Raw genomic sequence first — 15,724 nt, forward strand, 5'->3', positions numbered from 1 at the left:
GGGAGCCGAGGTTGATTAGCATATCGCTATATGATTATGTGAATCCAGCCTAACTTATGGTGTTGTAATGGATGATTCACTAAAAATATTCCATAGGGGGCCTGGATGCCTTTCTTGAAAGGTATCTTACATGTAATGGGGACTAGATTTTGTGATGGGAGATTGATCCAGAGAACTACTCTGATTGCCGTATGAGGAGTGGGGGAGGAATTTTTCCCCTAATATGGGGAAATTATTGTCTGTCTTTCTTTGGATCAACATGTTAGGTTATAGGTTGAACTCTATGAGCTTATGTTTATTTTCAACCTTAAAGGAGTTGTCCAGGCTTGATCATTCTATGTGGCTGTAGACTTGTGAACCCTTTCAGTGTACAGTGTGGGCACTTTCAGGATTCTCCGATGCCGCTACCAGGAGCAGCCAGTCATGTGAACGCCTTGCTTACTTAGTTACATACTTACTTTTTTTTAATCCCAATGAGCGTTATCAGACAGTTTTCACTGGGTATGGCTACTTCTTTTCCCTGTATGATGCTGAGCAGGCAGCAACACTCAAAGGAAAAAAGAACACTGCCCCCATTGTTTACAGCAGGCTTCTCAGAAAGTGAGGTGTAATGATACTGCTCTGATCCCCTGGGCTAACTCCTGCAGAAGTCAGTCTGGTGGGAGGGACAGTGCAGCTGAGTTTAGCTGTGTCATATTACAAATCCTATCAGTTGTCCTGATTACTTACATCTGCTGTGCTGTAGCAACTTAAATTTGCTCTGCAGTGAGAACAGGTCTGTCATTAAATCTCACACAGAAGGAGCCTGCCTGTTCTGTATTCCTTTGTGAGATGTAATGAGACGCTGCCCTGCTCTCTCTAGCGTGAGTATAAGTGGAGCTCAGCATTCTATGTTACATTCAACATGAAACATGTGGTGAAAGGTCTTATTTATAGGAAACAGTAGTAGTGCCTCCTATCTCTTACCGGTTTCGGTACTTGGTTGTTCTGTGCTTCTCACACAGTAAGCTTTAGGCGGGCTTTGCACACTACGACATCGCAGCTGCGATGTCGGTGGGGTCAAATTGAAAATGACGTACTTCCGGCATCGCATGCGACATCGTAGTGTGTAAAGGCTCGATGATACGATTAACAAGCGCAAAAGCGTCGTAATCGTATCATCGGTGCAGCGTCGGCGTAATCCATGATTACGCTGACGCGACGGTCCGATGTTGTTCCTTGTTCCTGCGGCAGCACACATCGCTGTGTGTGAAGCCGCAGGAGCGAGGAACATCTCCTACCGGCGTCACTGCGGCTTCCGTAGGATATGCGGAAGGAAGGAGGTGGGCGGGATGTTTACATCCCGCTCATCTCCGCCCCTCCGCTCCTATTGGCCGTCTGACGTGTGACGTCGCAGTGACGCCATACGACCCGCCCCCTTAATAAGGAGGCGGGTCGCCGACCAGAGCGACGGTCGCAGGACAGGTGAATCCATGTGAAACTGCCGTAGCAATAATGTTCGCTACGGCAGTTATCACAAGGATATCGCAGTTGCAACGGGGTCGGGGACTATCGCGCTCAGCATCGCCGCATCGGCTTGCGATGTCGTAGTGTGCAAAGTGCCCCTAAGGCTTCATGCACATGGACACATTACAAGTTTCTATTTTATGGTGCAGTTAAAGAGCAAAAACAATGCATGGTGCGATTTTTTTCACATGCAGATTCAGCCAGTGGCAAAAAATTTTCATCTGCATTACCCAATTGAATAACTTTAGTCCTAGAGCTGTCCTTGTGCTTTCCATCCTTTCATGGACATCACTCTGACCGAAAATTCGCTGATGTGAACTTACCCATGGCCCATAGAGTTTCATTAAGCCATTCACTGATCAGTTTTAAAAATGGGTCTATGTATAAGGTCCACGAGACTCAGATCATCGTATTCTAATCAGATTTTGCCGATCAGCTTCGGCCATAAAAGTCTATAGTAAGACATACTTTATACCTTCAGAGTTCCTTTCTAGTTTCATCTATTTTGAGCTGCTACATTGTAAAGAATCAATGGATAAAAAATAGTTCAGTCTACCTGTTTTGGTGAAAAAAAATAAAGGATGAGAAAACAGCTGAAACAACTAGGTTGTCACTTGAGAAAGAAATTGATCCGTTGTCTTTAATGATAACACTCACACGGATGTGTAAATGTAGCCTTAAGCCTCATTCAGACATCACATCTGTTTTTTCACAGACAAGAAAAATGGACCAAGTTTCATCAGTGATTTTCATCAGATTTTTATCAGTTTTTCTTACATGCAAAACAAAATATATATTTTGCCACCTTCTTCTACCTACAGGGTGCTTTACATGCTGCGACATCGCTAACGATGTATCGTCGGGGTCACGTCGTTAGTGACGCACATCCGGCGCCGGTAGCAACATCGCAGCATGTGACACCAATGAGCGACGATCAACGAGCGCAAAAACGTGAAATATCATTGCTCGTTGACACGTCATTCATTTCCTTAATATCGTTGCTGCTGCAGGTACGATATTGTTCGTCGTTCCTGTGGCTCCACACATTGCTATGTGTGACACCGCAGGAACGACGAACATCTCCTTACCTGCATCCACCGGCAATGAGGAAGGAAAGAGGTGGGCGGCATGTTCCAGCCGCTCATCTCTGCCCCTCCTCTGCTATTGGCCGGCCGCTTAGTGACGCTGCAGTGACATCGCTATGACGCCGAATGCCCCTCCCCCTTGAAGGAGGGATTGTTCGGCGGTCATAGCGACGTCGCTGTCAAGGTATGTGCGTGTGACGCTGCCGTAGCGATAATGTTCACTACGGCAGCGATAACCAAATATCGCACGAGCGACAGGGGCGGGTGCTATCGCGCATGACATTGCTAGCTATCGCTAGTGATGTCGCAGCGTGTAAAGCACCCTTAACAGTCTGTGAAGATTGGACCGCACTTGAATGCTGATTTTTTCACAGATCCATAGACTTGCATTGCCTAGTTTGATCCAACACTTGGATCAATTTCGGACATATCTCCAAAATTTTGCATGGATCACTTACAGAAAATATAATCAGACCCATAAGGGTGCTTTACACACTGCGACATCGCTAGCGATTGCTAACGATGTCGAGCGCGATAGCACCCACCCCCGTCGTTCGTGCGACATTTGGTGCTCGCTGCCGTAGCGAACATTATCGCTACGGCAGCGTCACATGAACATACCTTGTCAGCGACGTCGCTGTGACTGCCGAACAATCCCTCCTTCAAGGGGGAGGTGCGTTCGGCGTCATAGCGACGTCACTGCGGCGTCACTAAGCGGCCGGCCAATAGAATCGGAGATGAGCGGGACGTAACATCCCGCCCACCTCCTTCCTTCCGCATTGCCGGTGGACGCAGGTAAGGAGATGTTCGTCGTTCCTACGGTGTCACACATAGTGATGTGTGATGCCGAAGGAACGACGAACAACATCGTACCTATGGCAGCAGCGATATTAAGGAAAGGAGCGACGTGTCAACGATCACCATTTTTGAACGATTTTGCGATCGTTGATCGTCACTCCTTGGTTTCACACGCTGCGATGTCGCTACCGGCACCGGATGTGCGTCACTAACGACGTGACCCCGACAATATATATCGGTAGCGATGTCGCAGCGTATAAAGCACCCTATAGACAATTATAGGCCATGTGTGAAACACAGATAGCACTCATAGTCAAAAAACTGAGGCCTGAAGAAGCCTAAAGGCCCTGTCACACACAGAGATAAATCTGCGGCAGATCTGTGGTTGCTGTGAAATTGTGGACAATCAGTGCCAGGTTTGTGGCTGTGTACAAATGGAACAATATGTCCATGATTTCACTGCAACCACAGATCTGCCAAAGATTTATCTCTGTGTGTGACGTGGCCTTAAGGCTGCACAAGAAGTGCTTACCGCACATGGCTCTATTGTGTCCATGAGGTCTTAGGCTATGTTCACATCACGATTTGCCTTCAGGTCAATGGCTTTGGTGGGACTCATGTCTGAAGCCCTGGATACCGGGATTTGGGTGTGCATGCGCTGACTGGGCCATTCATTTTATTGATACAGACAGCGTCACTGTGTACTTCGTCACACATAATTTTCGTATATATCTATCTATCTAAGGTAGACATCAACACAGTCATCCATGTTTTGGAACCTGCCTCAAATAGGCAAATACAGATGAAGATGATGTCTGACAGAGCACACAGTGACTCTCTCTGCTTCATTATACACAATGGACCTGTCAGCACATAGACCTGAACCCCATTATGCAGGGCTTCAGACGTAAGTCCCACCAGAACTATTGACGTGAAGGTAAAAAGCAATGTTAATTAGGCCTGATAGGAAGTGGACCCCAAGAAAGACGAGATATGGAGAACATTGAATGGGCGTTGTGCTTCAGTCTCCTGTACTGTGTCCTTGATTTCTTAGTAAGTTGAAGATTTTGTGCACGTCCACACATAGTCTTCGTTGATTTTGGAAAGAACTATGAGCCAGATTCATCATTTTCAGTTTTTTTATAAATAACTTTTCTTGTTTTGTTGACTCTTTTGTGAGACAATTTCTTCAATATGGTTAACGTAGTTCATGAATTTTACACAAATTTAAAAACAATCTTTACTATCTTCTTTAAACTTTTTAGCGCAAAGGTGTTTTTTACTCAAAATGGAACACAAATGCACAAAAATGCTATGATTTTATAAAAAAAAACTATTGATAAATCCTCTGAAAACATTTGGAAATGTCACATAATTGTGTACAGTATACTGTGCTTGCCTACGTATGGGTAACTTGCTGAATTCATGAACTAATATCTTGAGACAAATTATAATAATGAAATAAGCGAAATAAGGAGAAAAGCTCTTCCAGCCAACTGCCTCTTAACGAATTCATAGCATTGAGGTCATTGTACTTCTAACGAACAAATAGGCTGCAGGAAGCTATTACCTGGAGGTATCTCCGCTCCCCGATGTACACTCACTTAAAATGGCCCTAGAAGTAGATAATGCGTGAACTGGTAAGACCCTCCTTCTGTTTAGGTAATGTGCTCCAGTTACAATCCCATCACATCCCAGCTTCATTACCCTAATGAAACGCAGTTCAAATACTGAGGTCACTTTAATCATTTTCCTGCCGCGCTCTCTGCTAACGCTTCTAAGCCTCACAATTACCAGCAGTCTGACGGTAAAACACAGATCAGCTCTAACTCACCGAGGCTTAGTGTTACATCAAATAAAATAGAATCATCTCTTAACAAGCCACTTCATTTATCATAATTAATGAGAAAAATATAATAGAAAGTCCTATGAAACATTAGATATATAGTGGGGTATTACGGTAATACTCAAGTCAGGCTGTGCATAGTAGTGTATGTCTTCACAGAGATCAGTTTCGTAAAGTCTTTCTCACGATTTCTCTGTGCAAGGTATCTGCCGCGCCTTCCAGAACTCTGCTCTGCTGTGTTTCTTTGAGCACTAACTGACAGGTTGTTGACAGCACATGATTCCATGCAGGTTCTGGGAGGTGCTTTTACTCAGGTGTTCCACTTTCCTGGTAATTACTCTGTTTCATTACTGAGCATGCTCTCCGAGAACCTCACCAGTCATACTCTCTGGTTCTGTAGTTCTGCTCTTGGCTTTTGTTTGTGCTTGTGTTCTGATCTAAGTTTCTGGACCCCGGGCCATTGTTTGACTCTTCTCTACCCGCTCCCTGTTCTTGTTGTTACCTCCTGGCTTCTTACCTCGGACCGTTACATGACCACATCTCTGTCTGATCCCTGAATCTGGAATTCTGACCCTCGGCCTGTGACTCGACTGTGTTTCTGCCTTCTCCCTGTGTCCTGTAGTGCCCTTCTGTTTCCTGACCCCGGCTTGCCTGACTACCCTTCCATCTGTTCTATCCATAAGTAGTGACTAGCATCACAGTCAAGCTAGGAAAAGTTACTTATGGGAGAAAAGGTATAAAGGAAGAACGTTGTATCGCTCTTATTGCCCTCTCATTTTTACTTAACCGATCTTCTGTTTTGCCCTGATGAGGTGTAAGAACCCTGAAATATCTGCATGTAAATGGTAAATCTGGCAGGGCTCTTTAAAGGGTTGATATTGACTGCCATGCTCATCTGGCATAATCTTATCTTCAGTTTGAAGACAAGTATCTGCCAGTGAAATTCAACAGTACGTATCTATCTGTCCCTCATCAGATTTACATCCAATCCTGTAACTATTGGTGGGCTTAGCTGAATTTTATGTAATGTCTAAGAGGATCTTAATTTAAATAGTAGTGTAAAGCCCCCGTCACATTTAGCGACCTACGAGCGATCCCGAAAACGATGCGACCTGATAAGGATCGCTGGTAAGTCGCTGGGAGGTCGCTGGTGAGATGTCACACAGTCAGACCTTACCAACGACTCATTAACAATACAGGTCGCAGTAGCGACCTGTATAACGATCTCTGCTGTCATTGGGACCCTGTCACACAGCGTCAAACACAGCGATGCATCCTGCCCAGCAGGACATCGCCTTTGAAGAAAATGGTCCAGGACATTCAGCAACGACCGGCGCCCTCACAGCAGGGGCCAGGTCGTTGCTGGATGTTACACACAGCGACATCGCTAGCAAGATTGCTGTTGCGTCACGAAAACCGTGACTCAGCAGTGATGTCGCTAGCGATGTCGCTTAGTGAGACGTGGCCTTAAGATTACCAGTTTTGCAAAATGTAGTAGGCCGTAAAGCTATGTCTATGCTATGGGCTCTATTCATCATTTGTGCCTTCTATTTTTAAGTCACTTTTTATTTTTTGTAATAGAAGGTACTTTATCTTTTGGATTGCTGGATACCCACTTCCTTCACTAATTTTATTTTTTTGTGTCTTGTGGTATTTGCTGATGCTCCAAAAACTTTAAAATGGTGCACATCATTCATGAATTTTGCTCTAAATAACAAATGCTCTTTATTTTTGTTTTTAAACTTTTTTTGTGGCTTTTTAATCACGTAAAGTCACATGTTACACTATAATGTTGCAAGCAGTCAATCAGTGAGCTTAGCTTCTCTGAGCAGGGGGTACCCATGTGGATGAAACGTCATGTTCAGAGCCGCTGGGCTCAATGAGTGGCTGCCGCGCTGTCAACAAGATGGCAGCATTGCAGCCAAAGCCAGACACCGAAAAGAGATGAGACTCACCGGTGGACCTGGGAAAGGTGGTGTGAGGCAAACCCTGGGATATGAAGATGAATTATGACTTCCAGTCATAATCGCTCTCATCACTCCATGGCAGTGCCCCCTCCCTTCTTGTTCTCAATGTCCACCATCTGGGAAGGTGTCACATCCCACTTACACCTCCAACAGCCATCTCCTGTGATATGGAGATTAGGTGATGTGGGAACAATGGACACAGGATGACTCCCTGCCGTGACCCTGTAGTAGGGGCTGCTATCTAATTAGCAAGGCTATGGAAGTATCCAGACAGAACGACTCCAGTAAAAAATGGTTCATATCTCGCAAGCCATATTTCCGATAAATATGGCAACCATAAAAATGGTGTCTCCGCATGCGGACGATGCTGGCACACCCTTTTTATGGGAGCAGGACCTGGGGAAATACCCCAGGCGTGATATCAGCCAATGGGGAACTAGTAGACAAGTCATGAGTCCTCTCGTTCCGTAGCTAAATTCATAGCTGTCACAATGAGAGCGTTGGCGTCCGCCTACGACGCTCCCAGGCAAAGTTATGGCCCATATTCCATGTCGGGATATTGTCCATAACTCAAGCCAGGGGTGGAGCAGTGCTCCCTCTGAGGTCACTAAGGTAGGAGGGGACCTGGATTTGCCCAGGTTGATAACCCTACTTCGGCCATTTTCCAGGGTTCTTTCGCTGGGGGTCACGTGTAGGAAACATCTGTGGGAAGGATCCTAGAAACCTGGCCTACAGCGCCCCCCTGTGGCCAGACGCACAAGGTAACTGCTGGAACTGTGTATGCCTGTTTGTAACCCATGCTTTGCTTGTAACTGTACTCTGACATATGTATATTCTGTAGATTCCCTATTGTATATATTGTAGTTTCTAGTGTGCTTTAGGCTGATTAAATTATATAATTAATCTTGGGCTGTTCTGTTATCTCGATCTTGAATCCCACGTCTGTGTGTTCGGCTAATAGTTACCGTGAAGCGGTTGGTGGCAGCGAGTTGTGCCAAGGATTATTGTGGGGAGGCCAGTGAGATCCGGGGAGGTTTTATATATTCCGCCCGCGGAGGTCGGGGGAATATATACCCTACTCTCACTGGGGACCCTTCAATAATCGGCATAAGTAGTATAGCGGCCTCCTTGCTTATTGTCGGGCAATTCCATAATTGTCCTGACTATAAGAGGGGCGCTAGAGAGCGCGTCACGTGCTCTGTCTGTCGGGAGGTATAAAGGAGGGGTGACCCCCACTTGTTACCCCCCGATTGTGACGTACTGGTAGCCAGCGCGGGGGATTTCTGAGTGACCCCCCCGGTGGTTTGTGACATATTGGTGGCAGCGGTGGGATCGAGATAATAGTGTGTGTGAGTGTGAGACCCATACTCCCAGACACTAAAGACTGCCTGCAGCAGCTGTGGCTGCTGGGGTCTTCAGACTAGCTCAACACTAGAGTGTCAGAGTGCAGATACTGTAAGGTGTGTGGAGGCATCAGGTGTCAGTTCTGTGTCAGTGACCAAAGTCTGCAACAATGGCTGAGAGCACCAGGAGCAAAGCCAAAGGAATGGCCGATGCTCAGGCCAGAGACGATGAGGAGGTTGTCCACGAGCCCTCCAGGAGCTCGACGCCAGAAAACCGTTCTGCAGAGGACAGCGCCCAACCTGGCAATTATGGACAAGATGAGGAGCAGCTCACCCAAGGGTCCTCAACGAGCCAGATGCCAGCCCTCCGCTCTGCAATGGACAGTGAAGCACCAGGCTCCGCAGCGGGCCGCAGATCACCACGTGCCATTCCACCGAGCCTGGGAGGCTCGGATAGCCTTCTTCAAATGGCTATGGCCCTTCTCCAGGCTGGAGACTGGGATACCTACGAGATACTCATGGCCGAGCGTGAGCGACAGGCAGCGCGTGACGCTGAGGCTGCGGAGCGGCAAGCAGTGCGTGAGGCTGCGGAGCGGCAAGCAGCACGTGAAGAGCGCCAGGCAGAGCGTGACTACCAGCTGCAGCTAGCTCAGCTCCGGCCCTCATCAGCCACATGTGACCTTCAAAACACCAAACTTCCAAAGGTCCGTGTTGAGGACTTCCCAGTGCTGGAGAAGGATGGAGACTTGGACTCTTTCTTGACTGCTTTTGAACGGACTTGCTTGCAGCACCATCTGGACAAGGACCAGTGGGCCAAATACCTGACCCCCCGTTTAAGGGGTAAGGCCCTGGAAATCCTTGGGGACTTGCCTGCTGAGGCAGATCAGGGCTACGACACCATCAAGCGGGCCCTGATCCAACAGTACAACCTCACTCCAGAGTCCTACCGCAAGAAGTTCCGGAGCCTACAGAAGGGACCAAAGGACTCCTGGGCTGACCACCGGCTGGCACTTGCCCGAGCTGCCGACCACTGGACCCAAGGCCTGCAGCTTTCCACCGGACCGGAGATCCTGGACTTGTTCATCACGGAGCAACTCTTGTGGAACTGCCCTGAGGATCTCCGCCAGTTCATCCGAGACCAGAAGCCAAAGGGGTCCACGGCTACAGCTGCCCTGGCCGATGACTACACCAACAATCGGGCTCCTGAGGCCAGGAGAGCAGCCACCAGCAGCACCTGGAGAGGGGGTAAGATGAACTCTGCGACTGCCCCACCTGCCCCTAGACTGCAGGGGGTGTCCCCCTCAACTCCCCTCTCCAGGCCCGTGGCAGAACCAAGACGGTGCCACCAGTGCAACCTACCTGGACACTTCAAGGCCATGTGCCCTCAGCGTCCCAAGGCCCCGGCTCCGTCCCCGTCCCAAGGGCCGCCCAAGGTGTATTGTGTGGGTGGGGGTGGTGGTAGGTCCCTGGACAGCTTCCAACCTGTCACCGTCGGCCGGTCTGTGACCATGGGACTGCGAGACAGCGCCTCGGAGGTGACTCTGCTGCGGCCTGAGATGGTGTCCCCCCAAGACTTGATCCCTGGAAAAACCCTCGCTGTCTCCGGGATTGGAGGCATTGACCCGGCGCTGCCTGTTGCTGACATTTATGTGGACTGGGGCGCAGGGCGAGGGGTGAGGGAGGTGGGGGTAACTGATCGGATCCCCGCAAACGTGCTACTTGGGACAGATTTGGGGCAGATAACCTCCCAGTTTGGGCCCCAACCAAGGGCTGAACCTTCAGCCAGTACTGACATGCCTCCGGACAATGTTAATGTGTTATCTATGAATGATGTAAGGGAGGAGGGAGTGAACTCTGATATTTCTGCTTGCATAGACACCATAGACACACACTCAGCTGCAGCTGTGACAGGGGAGGGGGTCAGAGAAAGGTGTGACAATGCCTCTACAAGTAATCAGCCTGTGAGCTGGGATCTGTTGCCCTCTGCAGGGATAAGCAGAGAGCAGGGTGCTGCAGGGGGAGGACCAGTGTGTGGGGTGGGGGCTACCACAGCAAATGTGGGGTCCCCAGAGATTTCACAGCGGGGTTCTGTTGCTGCAGGAGGGGAACAGGCAGGTGAGATTGGGGCCGGTCCAGGAGCGGAAGTGCTCCCAGGTAAGATCTCGGTGCATGGTTCCCCCACAACCGGGGTGTCAGGAAGCCAGGTAGGTCTGCCTGAACCGGCGACTTGGTCAGGAACGGAGGAGGAGCAGGCACGACCCACGGTCGCAGCGGCTGTGGCCGCTGTCACCCGCAGTGGGAGTGCTGGAAGCCAAGGGGCCTCCCAGAGGGCCGATAGCTCTTCCCCTTCTGACCCAGTGGCAGCCGAGTCAGGTGGAGGCCAGGACACAGGTCCCGGGGTACTGACCGAAGATGTGACAGTCTCGTCGATTCTGGCCACATCTAGTCAGGGGTTTCAGGCAGCGTTAGAAGCTGACGACAGCCTGAAAGCTCTTAAGGAGCAGGCGGCACAGCCTCCCTCGGACTCGGACCCGGAGCGAGTGGTCTGGGACCAAGGACGGCTGTACCGGGCCACGGTCCAGCAGGGTTCACCGGAGGCGTGGCCCAGGGACCGACAGTTGGTGGTACCCTATCCGTTCCGGACGGAGTTGTTGCGGATCGCACATGAGATTCCGATGGCCGGACACCTAGGGATCGCTAAGACCAAGGCCAGGTTAAACCAGCATTTCTACTGGCCAAAAATGGGGGCCGATGTGGCTGCCTACTGCCGTTCGTGTGAAACCTGTCAGAGAGTGGGGAAGGCGGGGCCACACCCCAAAGCCCCACTAGTATCTCTGCCAATCATCGATGAGCCTTTCAGGAGGGTGGCTGTGGATCTGGTCGGCCCGCTGGCCATCCCCAGCAGCTCCGGGAAACGCTTCATACTGACGGTAGTGGACTATGCCACCCGGTACCCAGAAGCAGTGGCCTTGTCGTCCATTCGGGCTGACAAGGTGGCCACCGCATTGCTGGAGATTTTCTCCCGAGTGGGTTTTCCCCAGGAAATGCTCACTGACCGGGGGACCCAATTCATGTCCCAGCTGATGGAGGCCCTCTGTAAGCAAGTCCAGGTGCGACATCTGGTGGCCAGCCCGTACCATCCACAGACTAATGGCCTGTGCGAGCGGTTTAATGGCACCTTAAAGCAGATGCTTAAGATGTTGGTCGACTCCCATGGGCGTGACTGGGAGCGGTATCTCCCACACCTGTTATTTGCTTACCGGGAGGTTCCACAGGCCTCAACAGGATTCTCACCGTTTGAGCTCCTGTACGGGCGACGTGTGCGGGGCCCCCTGGCTCTGGTGAAAGAGGCTTGGGAAGGGGATTTGGCCACCCCTGGAGTGTCGGTTATCGAGTATGTCATGCGCTTCCGGGACAAAATGCAGGCCTTGACGCAACTGGTACACGACAATATGGCTCAAGCCCAGGCCGATCAGAAGCGTTGGTACGACCAGAACGCTTGTGAGAGGACCTACCAAGTGGGTCAAAAGGTGTGGGTACTGGTCCCCGTACCACAGGACAAGCTTCAGGCAGCCTGGGAAGGCCCATACCTCGTGTACCAGCAGCTCAACCCTGTGACGTACCTGGTCACCCTGGACCCTGCCCGTGGAAGGCGGAAGCCCTTCCATGTGAACATGATGAAGGCACATCATGAGCGGGAGGCATGTGCGCTCCCCGTGTGCAACCTGCCCGAGGAGGGAGAAGCGGAAACCCTCTTGGATATGCTAGCCCAGGTTAGGGCAGGCGGATCCATTGAGGATGTGGAGGTTGGCCACCAGCTCTTGGAGGACCAACGGTCCCAGCTGTGGGCCACCCTACACCCCTTCCGGGGGTTGTTTACCAACCAGCCCGGAAGGACTGACTTGGCTGTCCATCACGTGGACACTGGGGATCATCCCCCGATCCGGCGTTCAGCATATCGGGTCTCCCTGGAGGTGCAGCAACACATGCGCCAGGAGATTGACGAGATGCTGAAGCTGGGGGTGATCCAGGCATCCAACAGCGCTTGGGCCTCGCCTGTAGTCCTCGTCCCTAAGAAGGACTGAACCACTCGGTTCTGCGTGGACTACAGGGGGCTCAATGCTGTCACGGTCGCCGATGCGTACCCAATGCCACGCATCGATGACCTGCTCGATCAGTTGGCCGGGGCTCAGTACCTGACCATCATGGACCTGAGCCGGGGATATTGGCAGATCCCCCTGACTCGCAAGGCCAGGGAACGCTCTGCCTTTATTACCCCATTTGGACTATACGAGTCCACGGTGATGCCATTCGGGATGAGGAATGCCCCTGCCACTTTCCAGCGGATGGTCAACACCCTGCTCAAGGGACTTGAAGGGTACGCGGCCGCGTACCTGGATGACATTGCCGTCTTCAGTCCCACCTGGGAGGACCACCTAGAGCATCTAGCACAGGTGCTCAGGCGGATCCACCGGGCAGGTTTGACCATCAAGCCGGGAAAGTGTCAGCTGGCCATGAGCGAGGTCCAGTACCTCGGTCACCGGGTAGGCGGGAGAACACTGAAGCCCGAGCCTGAGAAAGTGGAGGCCATCGCATCCTGGCCCACCCCCAGGACCAAGAAGCAGGTGATGTCCTTCTTGGGGACCGCTGGGTACTATAGGAGGTTTGTTCCATGCTATAGTAGCCTGGCAAAGCCCTTGACGGACCTCACCAAGAAGAAGCTGCCCTCTGCAGTCGATTGGACAATGGACTGCGAGACAGCCTTCCGGGCCCTAAAGGACGCCCTGTCCAGCCCGCCCGTGCTACAGGCAGCCGACTTCACGCGGCCGTTTGTAGTACAGACCGACACCAGTGACTTCGGCCTCGGTGCGGTGCTCAGCCAGGTGGACTCTGCGAGCCAAGAGCACCCAGTCTTGTACCTGAGCAGGAAGCTGTTACCAAGGGAAGTGGCCTATTCCACGATGGAGAAGGAGTGCCTGGCCATAGTGTGGGCCCTGCAGCGTCTGCAACCCTATCTATACGGGCGCCACTTCATCGTGGAGACGGACCACAATCCCCTCAGCTGGTTGCACACCGTCTCTGGGACGAATGGGCGATTGTTGCGATGGAGCCTTGCGCTCCAGCAATACAACTTCACCATTCGCCACAAAAGGGGCCGTGACCACGGTAACGCAGACGGGCTGTCCCGACAAGGAGAGGTCGCGGACGGGCGCACGGGGGAACACCGGAGTGTGCTGCCCCCTAGCGCCCTCAAAAGGGGGGAGGTGTGAGGCAAACCCTGGGATATGAAGATGAATTATGACTTCCAGTCATAATCGCTCTCATCACTCCATGGCAGTGCCCCCTCCCTTCTTGTTCTCAATGTCCACCATCTGGGAAGGTGTCACATCCCACTTACACCTCCAACAGCCATCTCCTGTGATATGGAGATTAGGTGATGTGGGAACAATGGACACAGGATGACTCCCTGCCGTGACCCTGTAGTAGGGGCTGCTATCTAATTAGCAAGGCTATGGAAGTATCCAGACAGAACGACTCCAGTAAAAAATGGTTCATATCTCGCAAGCCATATTTCCGATAAATATGGCAACCATAAAAAATGGTGTCTCCGCATGCGGACGATGCTGGCACACCCTTTTTATGGGAGCAGGACCTGGGGAAATACCCCAGGCGTGATATCAGCCAATGGGGAACTAGTAGACAAGTCATGAGTCCTCTCGTTCCGTAGCTAAATTCATAGCTGTCACAATGAGAGCGTTGGCGTCCGCCTACGACGCTCCCAGGCAAAGTTGTGGCCCATATTCCATGTCGGGATATTGTCCATAACTCAAGCCAGGGGTGGAGCAGTGCTCCCTCTGAGGTCACTAAGGTAGGAGGGGACCTGGATTTGCCCAGGTTGATAACCCTACTTCGGCCATTTTCCAGGGTTCTTTCGCTGGGGGTCACGTGTAGGAAACATCTGTGGGAAGGATCCTAGAAACCTGGCCTACAGCGCCCCCCTGTGGCCAGACGCACAAGGTAACTGCTGGAACTGTGTATGCCTGTTTGTAACCCATGCTTTGCTTGTAACTGTACTCTGACATATGTATATTCTGTAGATTCCCTATTGTATATATTGTAGTTTCTAGTGTGCTTTAGGCTGATTAAATTATATAATTAATCTTGGGCTGTTCTGTTATCTCGATCTTGAATCCCACGTCTGTGTGTTCGGCTAATAGTTACCGTGAAGCGGTTGGTGGCAGCGAGTTGTGCCAAGGATTATTGTGGGGAGGCCAGTGAGATCCGGGGAGGTTTTATATATTCCGCCCGCGGAGGTCGGGGGAATATATACCCTACTCTCACTGGGGACCCTTCAATAATCGGCATAAGTAGTATAGCGGCCTCCTTGCTTATTGTCGGGCAATTCCATAATTGGCCTGACTATAAGAGGGGCGCTAGAGAGCGCGTCACGTGCTCTGTCTGTCGGTCGGGAGGTATAAAGGAGGGGTGACCCCCACTTGTTACCCCCCGATTGTGACGTACTGGTAGCCAGCGCGGGGGATTTCTGAGTGACCCCCCCGGTGGTTTGTGACAGGTGGATACAATGTGATTTTGTTTCGTTATCATAGCCGGCAGCCAAAAATTAACTTTTAATGAAAAAACAATGTAAGGATTACGCTTTAACACTAGATGTAACTGAACATTTTTTTCTTTTTTGCTACTACGGTCATATGCCAGGATTAGAAGTAGGTTGTAACATAGCTAAAAAGTATAATATAAGTGATCTTATCTTTTTTTTCTACTGTAGAAGAGAATGAGGACAAGCAGCCACTTACAAGTAAAGAAGAGGAGGAGCGGCGTATAGCTGAAATGGGACGACCTGTGCTGGGAGAACACACAAAGCTTGAAATCATTATTGAGGAATCGTACGAATTCAAGGTATTGCAATATTGCAGTTATCTACATAAAATAAAGGCTACATATAACATTGCCTGTCATAAATAATACTTTCTATAATGTTCCCGCATTAAACATCACAGCAAGCTCAGTACCATAATATACAGCGCAGTCTCCCTGCCCCATAGTTAGAACCTAAATACTGCCCGATAAACAAAATTTCCATCAGTCCAACCCCCAAGAAACCATACTGTGAGCTGTGTCCCTTCCTCCAGCAGATTGCCATATTTCATAACACCATGG

At 50.5% G+C, this 15,724-nt stretch overlaps 1 protein-coding gene across 6 annotated transcripts in view; it reads left to right on the top strand.

Moving 5' to 3' along the window:
* The window catches only part of SLC8A1 (solute carrier family 8 member A1), a 446,495-nt gene that overhangs the window by 368,074 nt on the left and 62,697 nt on the right, over nt 1-15,724 (top strand). For all 6 annotated transcript variants that reach the window (XM_075339431.1, XM_075339430.1, XM_075339434.1 and 3 more), the window contains one exon: nt 15,333-15,463. In XM_075339431.1, the coding sequence (XP_075195546.1) occupies nt 15,333-15,463 (131 nt within the window). The remainder of the gene's footprint in view (nt 1-15,332; nt 15,464-15,724) is intronic.

Source organism: Anomaloglossus baeobatrachus, chromosome 3 (assembly GCF_048569485.1).
Source record: "Anomaloglossus baeobatrachus isolate aAnoBae1 chromosome 3, aAnoBae1.hap1, whole genome shotgun sequence".
NCBI lineage: Eukaryota > Metazoa > Chordata > Amphibia > Anura > Aromobatidae > Anomaloglossus > Anomaloglossus baeobatrachus.